At 37.1% G+C, this 18,369-nt stretch overlaps 2 protein-coding genes across 8 annotated transcripts in view; one reads left to right on the plus strand and one right to left on the minus strand.

The window, feature by feature from the left end:
• Window positions 1-12,740, plus strand: part of RNF141 (ring finger protein 141) — a 29,268-nt gene extending 16,528 nt beyond the window's left edge. Inside the window, exons 5-6 of one of the 2 annotated variants that reach the window (XM_063727939.1) lie at window positions 5,538-5,645; window positions 9,624-12,740. In XM_063727939.1, coding sequence (XP_063584009.1) covers window positions 5,538-5,645; window positions 9,624-9,774 — 259 coding nt within the window. In that variant the 3' untranslated portion in view covers window positions 9,775-12,740. 2 annotated transcript variants of the gene reach the window in all.
• A 1,263-nt stretch (window positions 12,741-14,003) lies between these two features.
• The window catches only part of AMPD3 (adenosine monophosphate deaminase 3), a 57,601-nt gene continuing 53,235 nt past the window's right edge, over window positions 14,004-18,369 (minus strand). For 5 of the 6 annotated variants that reach the window (XM_054524668.2, XM_054524667.2, XM_024255606.3 and 2 more), the window contains 2 exons: window positions 17,584-17,694; window positions 14,004-16,537 (listed from right to left, as the gene is read on the minus strand). In XM_054524668.2, the coding sequence (XP_054380643.1) occupies window positions 16,361-16,537; window positions 17,584-17,694 (288 nt within the window). In that variant the 3' untranslated portion in view covers window positions 14,004-16,360. The remainder of the gene's footprint in view (window positions 16,538-17,583; window positions 17,695-18,369) is intronic. The other variant, XR_008511230.2, reaches the window with a different exon arrangement.

The raw sequence follows: 18,369 nt of genomic DNA on the forward strand, positions 1-18,369 counted from the left end.
AATACATTATTGTTCCATCTAAACTTTCTTTTCCTTCTCTGTTATGCTTTTGGCACATGAAAGCTCCCACCTCTTGACATTTGACAATCATGATCATAATTTAAATTTGTAAATGTCTCATTGGAAAAAGATTTACATGCGTCTAAACATGTTGACATCCTGTCTTACTGTCATACTGGGTAGATAGCAGAAATCTATATTCACCGTGTCCTTTACCTTAAAGTTAAGAATGTACTTAACAGTGATTTTTTTTTTTTAATTGAGATGGAGTCTTGCTCTGTCGCCCAGGCGCGATCTCAGCTCACTGCAAGCTCTGCCTCCCGGGTTCACGCCATTCTCCTGCCTCAGCCTCCCGAGTAGCTGGGACTACAGGCGCCCACCACCACGCCTGGCTAATTTTTTGTATTTTTAGTAGAGACGGGGTTTCACTGTGCTAGCCAGGATGGTCTCCATCTCACGACCTCATGATCCCGCCCTCCTCGGCCTCCCAAAGTGCTGGGATTACAGGCATGAGCCACCATGCCCAGCCAGTGGTTTCTTTTTTTTTACTGCTCTATTTACAGTTACATTTTCTGGTTCATTCTTAACCAACTGGTTTTCAAGTACTATGTTACAGTTAAACTGTATTTTCCATTTATTATTTCCCGATTATCTTTAATAGAATTACTTGGTTTTCTAGGTTTGGTCTATACAAGTGTTACTGATATGCCAGTGACTTTTAGAACATGGTAGGCAGTATTTAGGCTTGTCTTTCCTGTATTCTGTAATCTTTCAAAGATGGATCTGATTTTTCTACTTTTCTTCTCTCTCTTCAGAATAGTGGTTGTTGTTTTGTTTAATTGTTTTAAAAGCTGAGGATGGTGTTTGCCAATGTATTTAAGCTGTATGGTAGCACATGAAAAGAAAGTATTGTTTTTTCTTGTTACAGTCTTCTTAATGAAGAAGGTAAAGGTGTTATCCCTTTTCATGTGCCCTCAAAACTGGAAATTCAGTTCCTGATTAGTTTGTTAGGGGTGCTTCTTGTTTTTGTGTGTTTTTCAGTTTATAATAACACCCTTATACACTAGTTCATAGAAAGAGACTTTCTAAATTGAAGGAGGTCTTAAGGGATATTTATGTAGTTGAACTTTACATCTGATGCATAATTCCATTGATGGTTTACATTTATTGATTACTTACAGGGTATAGAATTGTGATGAGCGTTGTACATGTATAAACTCATTAAATTCTCACAACCCCATATGGGAGTACAATTATCGGCCCATTTCAGCTGAAGAATCTGAGATTTAGCTAAGTAAGTGTCATGATTAGAAATTGTTCTAGCCAAGACTCACATTCAGGCCTGTCTGGCAGTACAACTGTGCTCTAACCTATTACTTTATGGTGCATAAAGATCTTGCACACAGAGCTTCTGAAACTTTATTACTCAGTGGTTTTGAGGAGGAGCCTGAGAGTCTGTCAAGCTCCCAGGTGGGGCCAATGCTGCTGATCCTTAGATAACACTTTGAATAGCAAGACTCTGCTTACCCACATTTTGCCAAGTCCGACTTGCAAGTACAAGTAACACCTGCAGTTATGTGAGACTCACTGCCTGAAAAAAGCAAGCCTTTTCGTACTCAGATGGCTCTAATCACTATGAAGTTTTTCCTATTGCTTCATTTTCCTCAGAGTAGCCAAAAGCTTTCTTGAGGCAGCACAGCACAGACTCTAGCAGCAAGTTGCCTGTGTTCAAATCCTGGCTCCACTCCTGTGTGATTTTTTTTGACAAATCAAACTGTTTCCTCAGTTTCCTCATCTTCTAACAGAGGTTGATAACTGTAGTATATGCTTTGTAGGATTTTTGAGAGAATTAAAAGACATAAGATGCTTAGAACAGTGTTTGACACATAATAATTTGTCTATAAGAGTTAACTGTCATTATTATTGTTACTTTAGTCTATTTATTGTTTTCAGTGGCTGTGCCCTCTGGAATTCCTCCAAACAAATCTGTTCTCTTTTCCAGCCTTTCAAATATTTGAAAACAGTCATCAAATTCTCACTGAACCTTCTGTTCTCAAGGATAAACACCCCCAGTTCCTTTGGCCTTTGTTTATGTGGGTCTCGTCTACATACTGGAGGCTTTCCCAGATGATCTTTTCTCTGTCCGTGTGTGTGCCTTTCAGAGTATGAGGCATAGAACCAAATACTCCAATCTACAAGTGATCTAACAGGAACAAACAGCACAAGATTCTCCTTCCTTCTGGTCACTGTGCTGCTAAGAAGGTAGCAAAAAATTAAGAGAACTTTGTACTGGTTCCACTGGCTATTTCTGTGTCTCCCATTCTTTTATCTCTCTCCACAATGCTCTTCTTTGTAGTCCGCTGCTTCTCACTTTTAAAGTCCAGCCTTCAGAATATTCTGTCACTCTGTACGGATTCAGTTATATTCTCTGCTACTGAGAAACTCAGATACATTAGACCCATATCCATCTAGGTTTTTATTTAGTTTTCCCATTCCAATTCAGTGGCTTCCCTCTTTTCCCTGTTACTAACGTATAACACTTAATCTATTACCACATACAAGATTTGTCTTTTATAATGCTTCTTAGACCTAATTATCTCTCAGATGAATTGCTGAAATAAGGTCCTAACCAGTTTTCCTCTCTCTAGACTGTCCCTCATACTGCACTCCCAATTTATCTTCCTAAAGTACCATATCAGTTGGAGTTCACTTCCCCTTGATTATACACTGATTGTAGTTTGCTTGTCAGGACACGTTCAAACTGAATATTTTGACATTTAAGGATAAGATTATCTCCACTTTATCTAATCAATTTTTTTCCTCAGTTTTCCATACCCAAGTATCATGCCAGCTTCCTGGTTACATATACACAGACATAAACAAACATGATTTTGCTTTTTACCTCTACAACTTTGTTTATGCACCTAGTCCTCTACTAAAATCCTATTGTTTTTCTATCTCATCTTTTCAACAAGTTTGAGATATATTCATCTCTTCCTTCTTTACTTAGCACATACTATATTTAATATACATTTGACATTTATTTTTACATTCAAATAAAAATTTTAAATACTATCTGAATGCCTTACATACAGTGCTATAAGCACAACAGGGAATGGAACATATTAGTGATAGCTCCTATCCTTAAGAAGTTTATAGCCTAGTGGCTGTACTTTGGAACATTCAGTTTTCATATGATTACAAAAGTAATACATGTCTGATGAAGAAAACCTTAAACATTACAAAAAAGCACAAAGGTTAAAAGAAATTAAAATCACTTCAAGAAGCATTTATTGAGAATCTAAGACAAACACCCTATATTCAAAGAACTTACAGTTTATGGAAAGGCCAGCCAATCAATATGCAATATTTAAGTCTTTTCATTGAGGCAAGTGTTGATTTTGAGAGCAGAGAGATGATGATGTTTGGAGCTGAGTTACCAAGGTTGGAGCTTACTAAACTCACAAGGGCAGTTTCAGGAAAGGAAAATACCATCTGCAAAGGTATATGACTCATTCAGGGGCTCTCTGAATTGTGGCTGGAGCAAAAGGTTTGAAATCTTTTTTCTTCCCAAGAAGATGAAAGAGCTCCTGGAGGACAGAAACTTTTTTTATTCCCTTTGTATCTCTCATAGCACCTGATACTTAAGACTAAACTATTCTTTCACTTATATGCCCATTATCAATGTCAGCATTGTAAGGCTCTGATGGCAGGATCCATATTTTAGAGAGCTTTGTGTTACACATAGTGAATAAATTATATGGTCATGCATCACCTAACAATGTTTTGGTTAATGACAGACTGCATATGTGATGGTGGTCTCATAAGATTATAATGGAGCTAAAAAATTCCTATTGCCTGTGGACGTCGTAGCCATCCTAATATTGTGATGCAATGCATTACCCAAATGTTCTTGGTGATGCTGATGTAAACAAACCTACTGTGCTGCTCATAGTATAAAAGTATAGCACTTACAATTATGTACAGTAATACTTGATAATTATGTTACTGGTTTATGCATTTATTATACTTTTTAATCATTTTAGAGTATACTCCTACTTATTAAAAAAAGTTAGCTGTAAAACAGCCTCAGGCAGGCCCTTCAGCAGGTATTCCAGAAGAAGGCATTGTTATCAAAGGCGATGACAGCTCCGTGCATGTTACTGCCCCTGAAGACCTTCCAGTGGGACAAGAGGTGGAGGTGGAAGACAGTGATGGTGATGATCCTGACCCTGTTTAGGCCTAGGCTAATGTGTGTGTTATGTCTTAGTTTTTAAGAAAAAAGTTTAGAAAGTAAAAAAATAAATCTTAAAAATAGAAAAAAGCTTATAAAATATTTCTGTACAGCTGTATAATGTGTGTTTTAAGGTAAGTGTTGTTACAAAAAGAATCAAAAAGTTAAAAGTAAAAAGTTTGTAAAGTTAAAAATCTATAGTAAGTTAAGATTAATTTATCATTGAAGAAAGAAATATATTTTTTATAAATTTAGTATAGCCTAAATGTACAGTGTTCATAAAGTCTGTACACTACTGTACAAGTGCTGTACAGTAATGTCCTAGGCCAAGCTTGTTCAACTCATGGCCCACGGGCTGCGTGCAGCCCAGGATTGCTTTAATGTGACCCAACACAAATTCATAAACCTTCTTAAAACATTATGAGATTTTTTTGCAATTTTTTTTTTTAGCTCATCAGATATTGTTAGTGTTAGTATATGTTATATGTGGCCCAAGAAAGACAGTTCTTCCATTGTGGCCCAGGGAAGCCAAAAGATTGGACACTCCTGTCCTAGGCCTTCACATGTACTCACCACTACTCACTCACTGACTCACCTAGAGCAACTTCCAGGCCCGCATGCTCTATTTATGGTAAGTGCCCTATACAGGTGTACCATTTTTAATCTTGTATACCATATTTACACAGTACCTTCTCTGTGTTCAGATACATTTAGATACACAGATACCTACCATTGTGTTACAGTTGCCTACAGTGTTCCATACAGTAACATGCTGTACATGTTTGTAGCCTAGGAGCAATAGGCTATGCCATGTAGCCTAGGTATGTAGTAGGCTAAACCATTTAGGTTTGTATAAGTACACTATGATATTTTACACAGCAATGAAATCACCTAACAATGAGTTTCTCAGACCATATCCCTGTCTTTAATGCAATAACTATATCGGTTAAATTTGTTTATATAAGTCCAATATGATTAAAATGGGCTAAGTTATTTCCAGAAAGATTTGACTATTTCCACTTTTGCCTGTGTTTTCTTTATCACAAAATGTATCTTTTATCTACATTTTTATCTTTTATCTACATTTCTTTATGAAATGTAGCCCTCTTAATACTTTTTCCCTAATATATTTGCTATCCCTAAAAGATAATAGTAATTTTAGTCTGATTTTGCACATGAGTCATATTGTGCTTTATACTGTGGGCATATAGATGTTTAATAATGCTTTTTAAAGCAACAAAAACAAAGTATAAAGCATAATGACAGAGAATATAATGGTTTCAGCTCAGTTTTCACATTGCAGGGTGAAGCAGCTGACCGATGAGGAGGAGTGTTGTATCTGTATGGACGGGCGGGCTGACCTCATCCTGCCTTGTGCTCACAGCTTTTGTCAGAAGTGTATTGATAAATGGTAAGTTACCTACTGCATTCATGGGCTAGGCCAAGGTCAGTGGGATAGTGTACATGAATAAACTTTGAAAAGTGCAAAAATACTGTAGTTAAGTATGAGAGAGATTTTATTCTTTAGTACTTTGAATTTTATGGCATGCCTTCTACTGGTTAAAACTATTTTTATTTTTACACCTAACATTTATTAAATGTGGGGGTGTACCTTAGTTTTGACACTTTTCTTTTGCTGTATGAAAATTTGTGCCTGACTTAAGTCTAAAATCAAACATTTCCCTTTTTCCTCCTTTTTTTCTCCTCATTTCTACATTTATTCTGTGTATGTGTTTAGAAGGAATAAATCCTTGAATACTGGACCTCAGGGAACTTTAGAGATCAGCTAGTCAAGTTCATTATTTTACAAAATAAGACTTGAGCGTTTAGGAGAATTTATAAAATACATATAATAAACTACATGTATTTAATGTACAGTTTAATATGTTTTGACATATATACACACCCATAAAAGTTATGAATTTTTATAAATGGAATCATATAATATGTGCTTTTTTTGTCTGGCTTCTTTTATTCAGTCTAATTACCTTGGTATTTATTCATGTTGTAACATGTATCAATAGTTCATGCCTTTTTATTGCTGAGTAATGTCTGTTATGTGGATACCATAGCTTGTTTATTCACCTATTGAGGGAAATTAGATTGTTTTCCATATTTATCTATTACAAAATAAAGGTACTAGATACATTCATGGACAAGTCATTTTATGGATGTATTTTGGTTTTTTTCTTGGGTGAATACCTGGACATGGAATGGCTAGATCATATGGTAGGTGTGTGTTTAACTTTTTAAAAAGCTGCCAGCTATTTTCCAAAGCAGTCTTGTGCCATTTTACACCCCCACTAGCCGCATATGAGATTGCATTGAATAAATATATCAATTTAGGGAGAGTGAATTTCTTACTAGTGCATCTTCCTATCCACATACACAGTATATTTCTCCATTTATTTAGGTCTTCTCTAATTTCTCTCACCAATTTTTGTAGTTTTCAGTGTTGCATATCTTTGACATCTATCCCCAAGTATTTCATAGTTTTATGCTATTTTAAATGGTATTTAAAATGTCAATTTATGATTGATACTAGTGTGTGGAAATACAATAGATATTTGTATATCAACCTTGTATCCTGCACCCTTATTAAACTCATGTATCAGTTCCGGTAGTATTTTTGTAGATTCCATAGGCTCTTTTTGAATGTCCGAATATCATTTTTCAAAGATTTTTTTTCTGATTCAGAATTCTAGACTTGAGAGTATTTTTTCTTTCAGTATGTTAATAATGTTGCTTCACACTCATCTTGTTTGCATTGTTTCTAATGAGAACTCTGTCATCCTTTTTTCCTCTGTAGGTAATGTGCCATTTTTTCCCTCTGTTTTTAAGGTTGTTTTCTTTTCACTGGTTTTGAGCACTTTGATTATGATGTGCCTTAGAGTAGTTTTTTCTTGTTTCTTGTGCTTGGGGTTTACTGAGCTTCTTGGATTTGTAGATTTACGGTGTCATCAAATTTGGAAATTTTTCAGCCATTATTTTTTCAGATTTTTTTCTATCTTCTCTCCCCTCTCCTGTGATTCCAATTACCATATATTAGCCCATTTGAAGTTGTCTCACAGCTCACTGGTGCTATTTTTTTCTTTCTTCTTTGAGTCTTTCTCTGGGTTTCATCTTGGATAGTTACTATTGCGATCTCTTCATATTCACCATTTTTCTTCAGTGTCTAACTTGCCATTAATTCTATCCAGTGTATTTTTTTAACCTGATAATTTTCATTTCTAGAAGTTTGATTTGGGTTTTTATTATCTTTCATGTCTCTTCTTACTATCTTTGAGCTTTCCTCTAGTTTTTTTAACTATATAGAATATAGCTATAATAACTTTCCATTTTATCTGCTAATTCTAATATCTGTGTTAGTTCTGGGTGGTTGTGATTGATTTTTCTCTTTATCATAGATTATATTTTTCTGCTGCTTTTTTGTATGTCTGGTAGTTCTCAACTGGATGCCAGACTTTGTGGCAGACTTTGTGAATTTTACCTTTTTGAATATGGGATATTTTTGTATTCCTATGAATATTCTTGAGCTTTTTTTCTGGACTATAGTTAAGTGACGTGGAAACAGTTTGATTCTTTTGGATCTTGCTTTTGTGATTTGTTAGGCAGGACCAGAGCAGTGTTTAGTTTAGAACTAATTATGTCCCACTAATAGCAAGACCCTTTAGAGAACTCTACTAATACCCCAAGAGTTATGAGGCTTTCCAGTCTGGCAGGTGAAACAGGCAGTATCCCAGGCCCAGTGAGCTTTAGGGGACTGTCCCCTCAAAGCCCTTTGATTGATTGTTCAGCCTCGGTAGTGTCCTCACATGCACACACTGATCAGCACTCTGCTGAGTATTCTGGCGGGGACACTTCTGTAGACCTCTGGAATTTTCCCTCTGTGCAGCTTCCCATTACCCTGCCCTGTAAACCCTAGCTGTTTGGCCCCCCAAGATTCTCAGCTCTGTGTGTTCAGCTCAGGGAGTTTGCCATGTTCCATCAAGCTTCCTCCTTCTTGATCAGGGGCTAGAAACTCTCGAGGCTGTAAGCTGAGGCAAGTATAGGTCTCACCTTCTTTGACTCCCATGTCCCAGGGATCACTGTCCTTTGTTGTCTGATGGCCAGTGCTTTATTTGAAAGATTATATGAAACCATTGTTCTAGTAATTTTAGGTGGGAAGATAAATCTAGCCTCTGTTGGTTGGAAGCAGAAGTTGACTATTTTTAAATTGTGATGTTTTGTGCACAGAAGAGCATACATATAATTATCTTGTAAAATATCTCTGAAGAACTAGAAATCAACCTAAATAATATATGCCAGCTCTAGCTTTCACATTTAGTTTTTGGAACAGAGTTCTAAATTTCTGCATAAAAGCCAAAGAGCAGTTGATATAAATAATTACTTTGGTCCCAGATTTCACTGAGAGATGAAAAGAAAAATATTTTTCCCTGCATGATATGTCTCTGGCTCAAATATGGTATTTTTTAAATTACCAAAATAATGTTTGACGAGAAAAAAATCCTTTTCGAAAACATAATCTTATTTAAGTGATCATATATGAGTTCTTTCCCTGCCAGAAAAATTATTGTGCATGTAAAGTTTATCTTTTCTTTTAACTTTGTATGCTCCATTTTTATATAAGTCTTCCTGTTGCTTATGAGCCATAGGAATTTTTTCAGACCTTTAAGCAAGCAACAGGTAGATATATTGTTGAAAGTCATGTAGATATTTCTTAGAAAAATAATTAATAATATCCTTTCCTCTTGTCATATTCCCCTGCCACTGCCAAGAAGTTATTCCTAGAGTAATGGCTTCCATTTAAATAATCACAAATAAGCATTTATACTTGACACGTTGACCAAATCTTCCATTGATGCGAGGGAATTTCCTCTTAGGACTCAGAAGGAATTTTTATTATAAAGGAATACTTTACCTGTTTAGGTATGGGGATGCGAATTGCTGCATTGTTGGTAGCAACAAAAGACGGAAAAGAAAAAAACTAAATGTCCTTCTGCGGGAGACTAGTTAAACAAATTACGGCATAGTGATACAGTGTATGTTAAAAAGAATAAACAGCTCTAACAGGTGCTGATACATAATAGTCTATAAGATATATTGACAAGTGGAGAAATGTGTGTGTGTGCACGTGCGTGCATGTGTGTACACATAAGCTTAATCTAGCTTAGTCTATCTCTAGAGGAATATATAAGAAACTGGTAACTGTGGTTGCCCCTGGGAAAGAGAATTGAAGATTGAGATAGGAGGGAGGGATTTATTTTTCACTGTATGTTTCTATGCTATTTCCTTTTTAAAAGCCATGTGCATGTATTACTTTAAATAAGATCCTGTTTTTAAAAAAAGAAGAAAAAGCAAACTGTTCTTGTTTTGACTTCTCTAATAGGAGTGATCGACACAGGAATTGCCCTATTTGTCGCCTACAGATGACTGGAGCAAATGAATCTTGGGTGGTATCAGATGCACCCACTGAAGATGATATGGCTAACTATATTCTTAACATGGCTGATGAGGCAGGCCAGCCCCACAGGCCATGACCTTGAAGTGAAAGTCTTCTGTTGCTATTGTGGGCTCAAATATTTGGTCGTGGGGGAAGAATGTAGGGTTGTGGCACAGACACAGAAAAATCCATTTTCCCCACTCTTTTATTTTTGCTATTCTGATCATTTGTCCCCCTTTTAAAAATAAACTTCCCATGTCTTCCATTTGTGGTACTAAAATTTGCTACTGTTTTAGACCATATTTTCCTATTATTTATCTGTTCAAATTTGTATTATTACAACTAATAGCTCTTGAATTCTTTGCTAAAGGTAACAGCAACACTTCCAGAGGCTTCTGAAACACTACTGTTTTGCAGGGCAGGAGTATTCTGGAATCCTTTTACTTAGATATAAAATAAACCTCAAATATTAAAAAGTTGTAGCCATCTGAGAGAGGAAATTTTAAGTGACTGAAAATGTAGAATACTTCAAAGTGCATGTTACTACTTAAAACTAGTCTTTCTGCTGGAATCTAAGGAGTATATATATATGCCCCCTTGTGGTTAATTATTGCTCCTTTAATAATTTTTACTTGAAATGATCCACAGTTATTTCATAACTTTAGCAGTGTGTTTTGGAACTACTGTACTTAAAGGTTTGTTTGTTTGTTTTTGCCATACTGTATAATTTGGGTGAGGTCTACAAAATTGGGTGTGACTTTCCTTTGCAAATGGATTTCTCCTGGGGAATTTTCTTGGCTGTTCTGGAAATGCTTTCCCACAGCTGGGTAACTGTTCTAAATGGCTTTGATAATGCTCACACATCTTGGAGTTTCAGAAGGAAATTATTCTGCATCACAAATACTAAATTTTATATTTCTAAATTACTATAGGTCATTTAATATTGGTTTATGGTGCTTTTATTTCCTTAACTTGAGAACATCTTTCTGAGATTTCAGAGTCCTCAAATTTCTTAGATTAAGAGACAATAGGCCAGTGCAGTTGTTCACACCTGTAATCCCAGCACTTTGGGAGGCCGAGGTGGGCAGATCATTTGAGGTTAGGAGTTTGAGACCAGCCTGGCAAACATGGCGAAACCCTGTCTCTACTAAAATACAAAAATTAGCTGGGCATGGTGGCAGGTGCCTGTAATCTCAGCTACTCAGGAGGCTGAGGCAGAATTGCTTGAACCCAGGAGGTGGAGGTTGCAGTGAGCCTAGATCACACCACTGCACTCCAGCCTGGGAGACAGAACGAGACTCCTTCTCAAAAAAAAAAAAAGAAAATAGAGTGAGGCTTTTTTTACCATATATACATAAAATACTTATGAAAATTAGAAGATAATTTGGCATTCTTACTGTTTCACTGTACTTCCACTGAAATACTCTTTCCATTAAAATATTCTGAAAGAATATAGTAATAATGGAATTGTGATCTTCAGTCGCACCTCAACCATTTTTTTGCTTATGAACTAAAATTTCTAACATTAACATTTCAGCATGTAATAAAACAAGGGCCTATCTCCTTTAAAATTTAACATTCCATGTAACTTTTCTAACTTATCATTCATAAGTTGCAAATATTACTATTTTCCTAAACCAGGGTACACAATTTAAGTTGCCACTTACTGATGACGAATTTCTGGGTAATAGGATTTTAATAGGCAAGCAAATAAAATTAAATCAATTTCAAGGAAAAACATCTGGCCAGGGGTAGCTTGATTTCGCCCCCAAAAATACTGAAGACTAATCCATTGACATTCATAATGGGACAGCTAAGTACTAAATAGCTAACTACTCCCTATGGAGGTTTATGTAAGCAGAGTACCAGGGGTTCCATCATATCAACCTGGCAATGCACTTGGTGGTTGTGTGACCTTCAGAAAGTCTCTTACTCTTGTTTATGTGTTCCTCCTTTAGAAACTGAGAATTTATTTGTGGTTTTCACACTATTTCAGCAGCAAAAACTTTTTCAAGGAAAATCTTACAGAGCCTTTAAACACATGTGCATACACACATACCCTTATACCCCACTATATAAAAGTCATATTATTATAAATTTCCTTATTATATAAACTTTATATACTATAAATGTGATTAAGTCAATGAATAAAAACATTAATGCATTGGTGATATCCAGCATGTTTGAATTTGGTGAGTAACACACACATAGTGGGAGTCGTTTTTAAAAAAAATTTCTTAATTAAATTCAAGTCAAATTTGCAGAACCCTGTATCTCCTCCATAGATTCTTAGTATTCCATGGAACATATTTTGAAAACCTTGGGATAGATGATCCGCTGAAATCTTTTCCAGCTCTAAGACTTTAAATTGTCCTTTTAGATTAGACTTGCTGAGTTTAATTCAGATTACCTAATTTTAAAATGTTTCTGAAAAGTGAACAAAGTTACCTTACAAAGTTTTGGATCTTTCCAGGGATAGCCAATGATTTTATCCCCCAGAATCCTTCACCTTTCAAGGAGTTATTTAACAATGAGCCCAGTGACTCAATAGGGCCGAAACCTTTTTATTTTACAATATGAGCTCCAAGACACTTACTGATCTACTGTGAATATAAAATGTTATTAGCCTTATCAAATAAATGAGCACAGCTCTCTGTTCGCTCTATTAAACTGGGTGATAATTATTTAGATGTGAATGTTAGGTCAGTTCTACTGTAATAACTAATCGTAAAAGTTGTAAATTTGTTTAATGGATAAAATGTACACTTTTTGTATTCTGTACAGCTTTGTCTTTTTTAAATATGAAGTACTTAAATGTACTTACTATGATAGGAAATATAATGTGTGCCTTCTAGGATTTGTGAAGTGGTTTCATGAACTCTAAGGAATTTGTTTTCCCTATCCTAACTGAATAACAGAGGGTTTACTCCAATTATGTATAGAACCTTAGTTTGAGAAAATGAATTTTACTATGTACTGAATTTAGAGGTTGAGAATAATAGTATCTGTGTTATTCTTAGTACCCACTGATAAATTGTGCAATAAATAATCTTTCGCAAGTAATTTTAGCTAATTGAAGAGATTCTTTTCCTATGTAATTTCACATTCTAATATACTAAATGTTTATATTCCTTAGAGAACTATTTTATATTGTGAGCTGGGGGCTTGTGATGTTTGTGTGCTGTTTTAAAATTCATTTCAAATTGGACTTGATTTCCTTATATCTAATATATATCCGGGAGAAAAGGCTGCTTGAAAATATCTTTTGATTTGGTGATTTTTAACATTGGGAAGTTGAGTTTATTAAAAGGTAGTCTGAAGAATTTGCATTTTTAACTGTTATTGTCTGAAGTCAAGCTTAGTCTATCCAGGAATAAGAAAACTACTTGGAGATTAGGGAAGTTAACAGGTCACTCACATTTATGCTGGGCCACACAATGGCAATATAATATAAACATAAGCAGCTGACAACAGACTCATTTGTTCTTATGTCTTTTCACCCTGCTGTAGCAGTCCTCAACCTTTTTGGCACCAGAGACTGCATTCATGGAAGACCATTTTTCCACAGACCAGGGTTGGGGTGGGAATAGTTTCGGGATGAAACTTTGCCACCTCAGATCATCAGGCATTAGTTAGATTCTCATAAGGTGCATGCAACCTAGATCCCTCGTATGCGCAGTTCACAATGGAGTTCATGCTCCTTGAGAATCTAATACCGCTGCTGACCTGACAGGAGGTGGAGCTCAGGCAGTAATACTCACTCACCCGCGGCTCAACTCCTGCTGTGCAGCCTCGTTCCTAACAGGCAGCAGACCAGTACTGTCCACAGCCCAGGAGTTGTGGACCCCTACTCCAACAGACAGTAAAAATAAAATGCTCAACCCTATTGTAGTTTGTTTAACTTGTAAAATCATTTCCAAAATATAAGAATGTAATTAGAGAAACATCGTGCTCTAGAATCTTAGTGCTGAAAAGTGCAAGGACATAAGAATGAGTGGCAGTTGGTAGTTAAATTGACTCTATCATACTGTGGAGAAATGCACATTTTACTGTCAAAAGACATAAAAGCCTTTGCAGAGATAGGTTTTGACACTCTTGCAGCTGTTTATAGTCTTACTCTGTGTCATCTTCTATCTTACTAATTGCAAAAATTTCCAAGGAACTATGTTTATCTGGTTAGTATTCCCCTAGTTACACTTGTTCTTTATAATGATCATAGTTCAGGCAGAGTATTTGGGTATATCACCTTCAGTCATGTCTCAAACCCAGGAAACGAAGAATATTGTTTCACCAACACTCAGAAGTAAAGAGAAAGCAAGAGAAAAGTGCTTTCAGCTCTTTTTTAATCCAAGAGGCCATGAAAAATAACAACCCAGGAGCTGTGATTTGTTTTCATGAGGCAAAGAGCAATGATGTCGATCGTTTCAGCGGTACAATTTGAAGTAACACATAAAGTGAACTTGAGCCCTTAAGGATAAAGAAGGGATAACTGCCTCAAAAACTGTTGCTTTAGAAACCTAAGCCAGTATACAATTAATTGCCTTTTATTCCAATTGCAAACACAAAGGAAAGTAGGGATCTGTCCCCCAAAAGGCCAATTAAGTATAGCAATGTAATAAAAGCACAAAATGCTATAGAAAAGATGTCAGAAAGCTTGCAGGACAGGTAAAACCCAACAAGGTGTTAGCTGGACAGACTAAAATAATATCCCAGGAAAAGGAAATGAACATGTATAGCTTTGCTCATGAACTATAACAGGGTAGAATTTAGAGAAAATAACAAAAGAAGATTTATCTTCTGGGTCTAGTGAGCTTCAGTTTGAAAATTTTGAGTTTTCCTAGTGAATGTCATTCATGTCTGAGTCTTAGTAAAAGATAAATTAGCTGTTATTATTGATAGCTTTTCATGGTGCCCAATCTTAAGAGTAAAAAAACTTTAACATTTGCTTTAAATATGATTAAATAGTTTTAAATTATTGAGCCACAGTCCTAGCTCACTTTATTTAACAATTTAAAAAAAGATACTTGATACAGATAAAATGACAATGAGAAACTACACAATACTTCCTATGTTAGGGCAAATGTATATAAATGGGGGCTTAAAAAAACTAATCCCTAAGATAACAATGGATTTTCATTCAATTTCATAATTAGCTGTAAGATAGCATATATATCTGCCTAGTAAAAAGACTGCATTTATAGTTCCATATGCTTAATTGACCAGTGGAGGGGACAGGCATTATAAAGTCACAAGATGAGACAATCTAAAGTCAAATAAGTTCACAGGCAGAAATCGGATTCTTCTTCTAACTATAATGATTCAAAAAGACCTCCTGTAGTCTGAATTTGACCACAGAAATAGATAGGAAGGTCTTTGAGCAGCCTCTTAAGTACTAAGAGCACATGTCCTTAAAAAGTTGCCAAAAGAAATTCACTTAGTTATTCAATATGCATTTATTGAGCACCTACTACATACCAGGCACTAGTAACACAGATAAAGAGTACATTGATAAAGCTTAATTCAGATTGGTCTTTAAAAATGCTTTCTACCTGGCCCCTGGGACCACTGTATCTTCTGAAGTCGTCATAGTAGATAAGGGAGAAATTTTGCCTTAAAAAAATGCACCTGGTTACAGTGATTAAAAAAAAAAAAAAACACACACACACACACAACTAACATTTGTGGGGTCTAATGGAATAGTGGGGAAAAGACAGGATTTGGAATAAGGAAATCCAGTTGTAGGCCTATTACTTATTAGTTGTGTGACCTTAAGTTAAATTTCACTTATCTGGCCTAACTCTTAATTGGTAAAGTGATAATTGGCCTACAGTTGTAGCATATTAGAGCCAAAAGGAACAGAGATCATCTAGTCCTGTGCTTTTTGAAGTTCTTCATTCAAATGAAAATATTGTGTAGCAGCCCCAGTGTAAAACTGATGAACACAGTCACTTTGACAGCCCCTGAGCATCACTCACTCCCTTCCCTCCCCCACCCTAAAGTATTCATGAGGAGATTCACAGAACACCCTGAAAGCCACTCATCTAGTCCAAACCCTCACTTTCTAGGTGAAGAAACCAAGACTCAGAATAGGAGTGGCTGTTTTCATGAGTACATTTGGCTTCCAACTAGAAAGGGGGGAGGAGGGCTAAATAAAACGGTTTAAGAAATTCACTAAAAACACAAACTGTCAAGAAGGAAGTCTTCCATCTTAACTCCTTCAAAGTAGCCCCTTTATGAAATGGAGCTTTGAAATTGATTGTGTTTAAGGCAGCCAGCCATCCAGAGGCTGAAATGAACAACTACCAATTAGCCTACCTGGGCCAATGGAGAAAAGTATGGCAGAAAACCACATGTTACTTGGCATCTGACCAGGGAAAATCCTGGCCCCAACAGTTCAGGCACTGGCAGTTTCAAGAGAAATACTTGGAAAATTAGGAACAAGTATAGACAAGTGCTCAGCTCCCAGATCCCCAAGGAAAAGTCACCATCTTGTTACTCAGAAATACTAACAAGTGAGCATGTTAAATCTTAAAGTGAAAAGTGCAACCAAAATCACCAGTTTAAAATTTCTTCAGAGGCATCCTCTTCACAGAGGAAAGTCCTAGTTCGGAATCTTGACCACTATTAGCCACAGCAGACTTGAAATTGAACCAAAAAGTTAAAATGCATGTTAAATGCTGGACCTAGTTGGTCAAGGCGGTGATCTCTTCTGATTTCATAGCATCAGACAGGAAGCTGAGCTCATTGCATAAGGTCTCATATCGAAATGCCATCCGGATCTGAGCCACATTTGTCTTTCGAATATCATTTCCTTCAGGTCCTTCTTTATAATAATTTTGTCCCAGAAACTTTTTCTTTTCCTGTGGACCAAGAGAAATACAAATGAAACTATATACTTTTGATTCACTTTCTATAGCCATGTGGGCAGCTTTGACATCAGTCACAGCAAGTCAGAGTAGTCCCCCTGAAGCAGATCTTTGGTCAGGACATCTTATCCCCACAGAACTCTTAAAATTCCTGCTGGCCTCTGTGTCCTCAAGGATGTCACCCTGACAACCTCAGTCATCCTCAGACAACCCTTCATTCCTGGCTGTGCTTTCCTTGATCAGAGAGGAAAGATAAGGTCTGCAGCAGCTGCTGGGGATGGGAAAGGCAAGGGGAAGGAGGTAAGACTCTAAGAAGTCCCTCCTGAGAGCTGACAAGGACAATGTTCCTGGGGAGGGCCAATCCAAGGCACCACACTGCGCATGAAAAGAATCTTAAGCCTTTAACTCTGCTGCATCATCATCCGACAAGCACAGCCCCTAATGCAACCTCTTCCCAACCAGTGACATCACCCAGGGAGGTGTCGGGGGACCTAAGATACATCAGAACATGGGTCTCAGTGCCAGCTCCTCATCAGACTTTTTAAAAAATGACAGATGTCTGAGTCCCATAGTCTAGATTTTTATTCAGTCTAGATACTGTTCATCTATTCAAGAAATATTGAGCGCCTGCTATGTGCCAGGGACTATCTAGGGCCCAGGGATATAATTCTGAACAAGCCTCTGCCCTCACAGAGCTTACATGCTAGAGGGAAAGACAGAAAAACACATAACTAAATATCAGCAGGAATAAATGGTATGGAGAAAAACAGATTAAGGGGATAGAGAATAATAGCAAGTGTGTGGCTACTTTAGAATGGGCAATCAGGGAAGGCTTCTCTGAGGAGGCGTAGAGGTCTGAGAAGGGTGAGGAAGCAGCCATGAAAACACAGGAGGCTGCCGCGTCTTCTCTCCCTGTGCCTAAGTGTCTCAGAGGCCCTGCCTGCTGTGTTCATCACAGATCCCCAGTGCCTGGAAGGCTCCTGGCACACAGCAGGCAGCCTTCCTAGGAGGGACACAGGCAGCACCGTTACACTCCATACCTGATGCGAGAGGCCGCTCTGCAGCACGCTGTTCCTGGCGATCTCACACAGGTCGCAGGTGCTCAGCTTCCACACTTGAGCTGCAATGGCATATTCTTCCATAAGTGCTTCCTAGACCGCACCCCCCCACCCAAAGCATGTGGATTAGACGGGAGGATATCCATGTCAATCGTTCACACATGTCCAAAGCTAACAACATCAGACACTGCGGGTTTAACTTTTCCTCACTAAATGGCACCTGGGTCATCAAACATCACACCTTCAAAGCCTAAGATCTTTTCTTCTGTGAAATCACAGGTTATCAAAGAGAGATTTAAAATCACACCTCCACATTTATTCATTGACCAGCACTGAGATCTCATGTTGAAGCCCTGTGCCAGTCATCAGGGATGGCAGTCTCTGCTCTCCTGTGACAAGCCCTCTAGTCATGCCACTTTTAGCATTTGCCCTCTAGCTTTTCTTTTTAACACACTGTTTTCTTAAGTTTGCAATAGATAGATAGATAGATAGATAGATAGATAGATAGATAGATAGATAGATAGATAGATGAGTAAAGTACTAAAAGCAGAGATGGAACATCACAAAAAAATGAGAAGTGATCATAGGATAAGCGGTAAAATGGTGTAATCCCAGAATGATCTGCGTTTGAGCTATGGTTTTGCTTCCCTTCTGGGATGTGAAGTGTCTATTCATCACAAGCCCTCTGTGACCTCTTCCCCACCCCACTGCCGCTGTAGCCTAGAGCAATGGTTCTCGAAGTACAGGTCAAGGACCCCTGAGGGTCCT

This window comes from Pongo abelii, chromosome 9 (assembly GCF_028885655.2).
Source record: "Pongo abelii isolate AG06213 chromosome 9, NHGRI_mPonAbe1-v2.0_pri, whole genome shotgun sequence".
NCBI classification, from domain to species: domain Eukaryota; kingdom Metazoa; phylum Chordata; class Mammalia; order Primates; family Hominidae; genus Pongo; species Pongo abelii.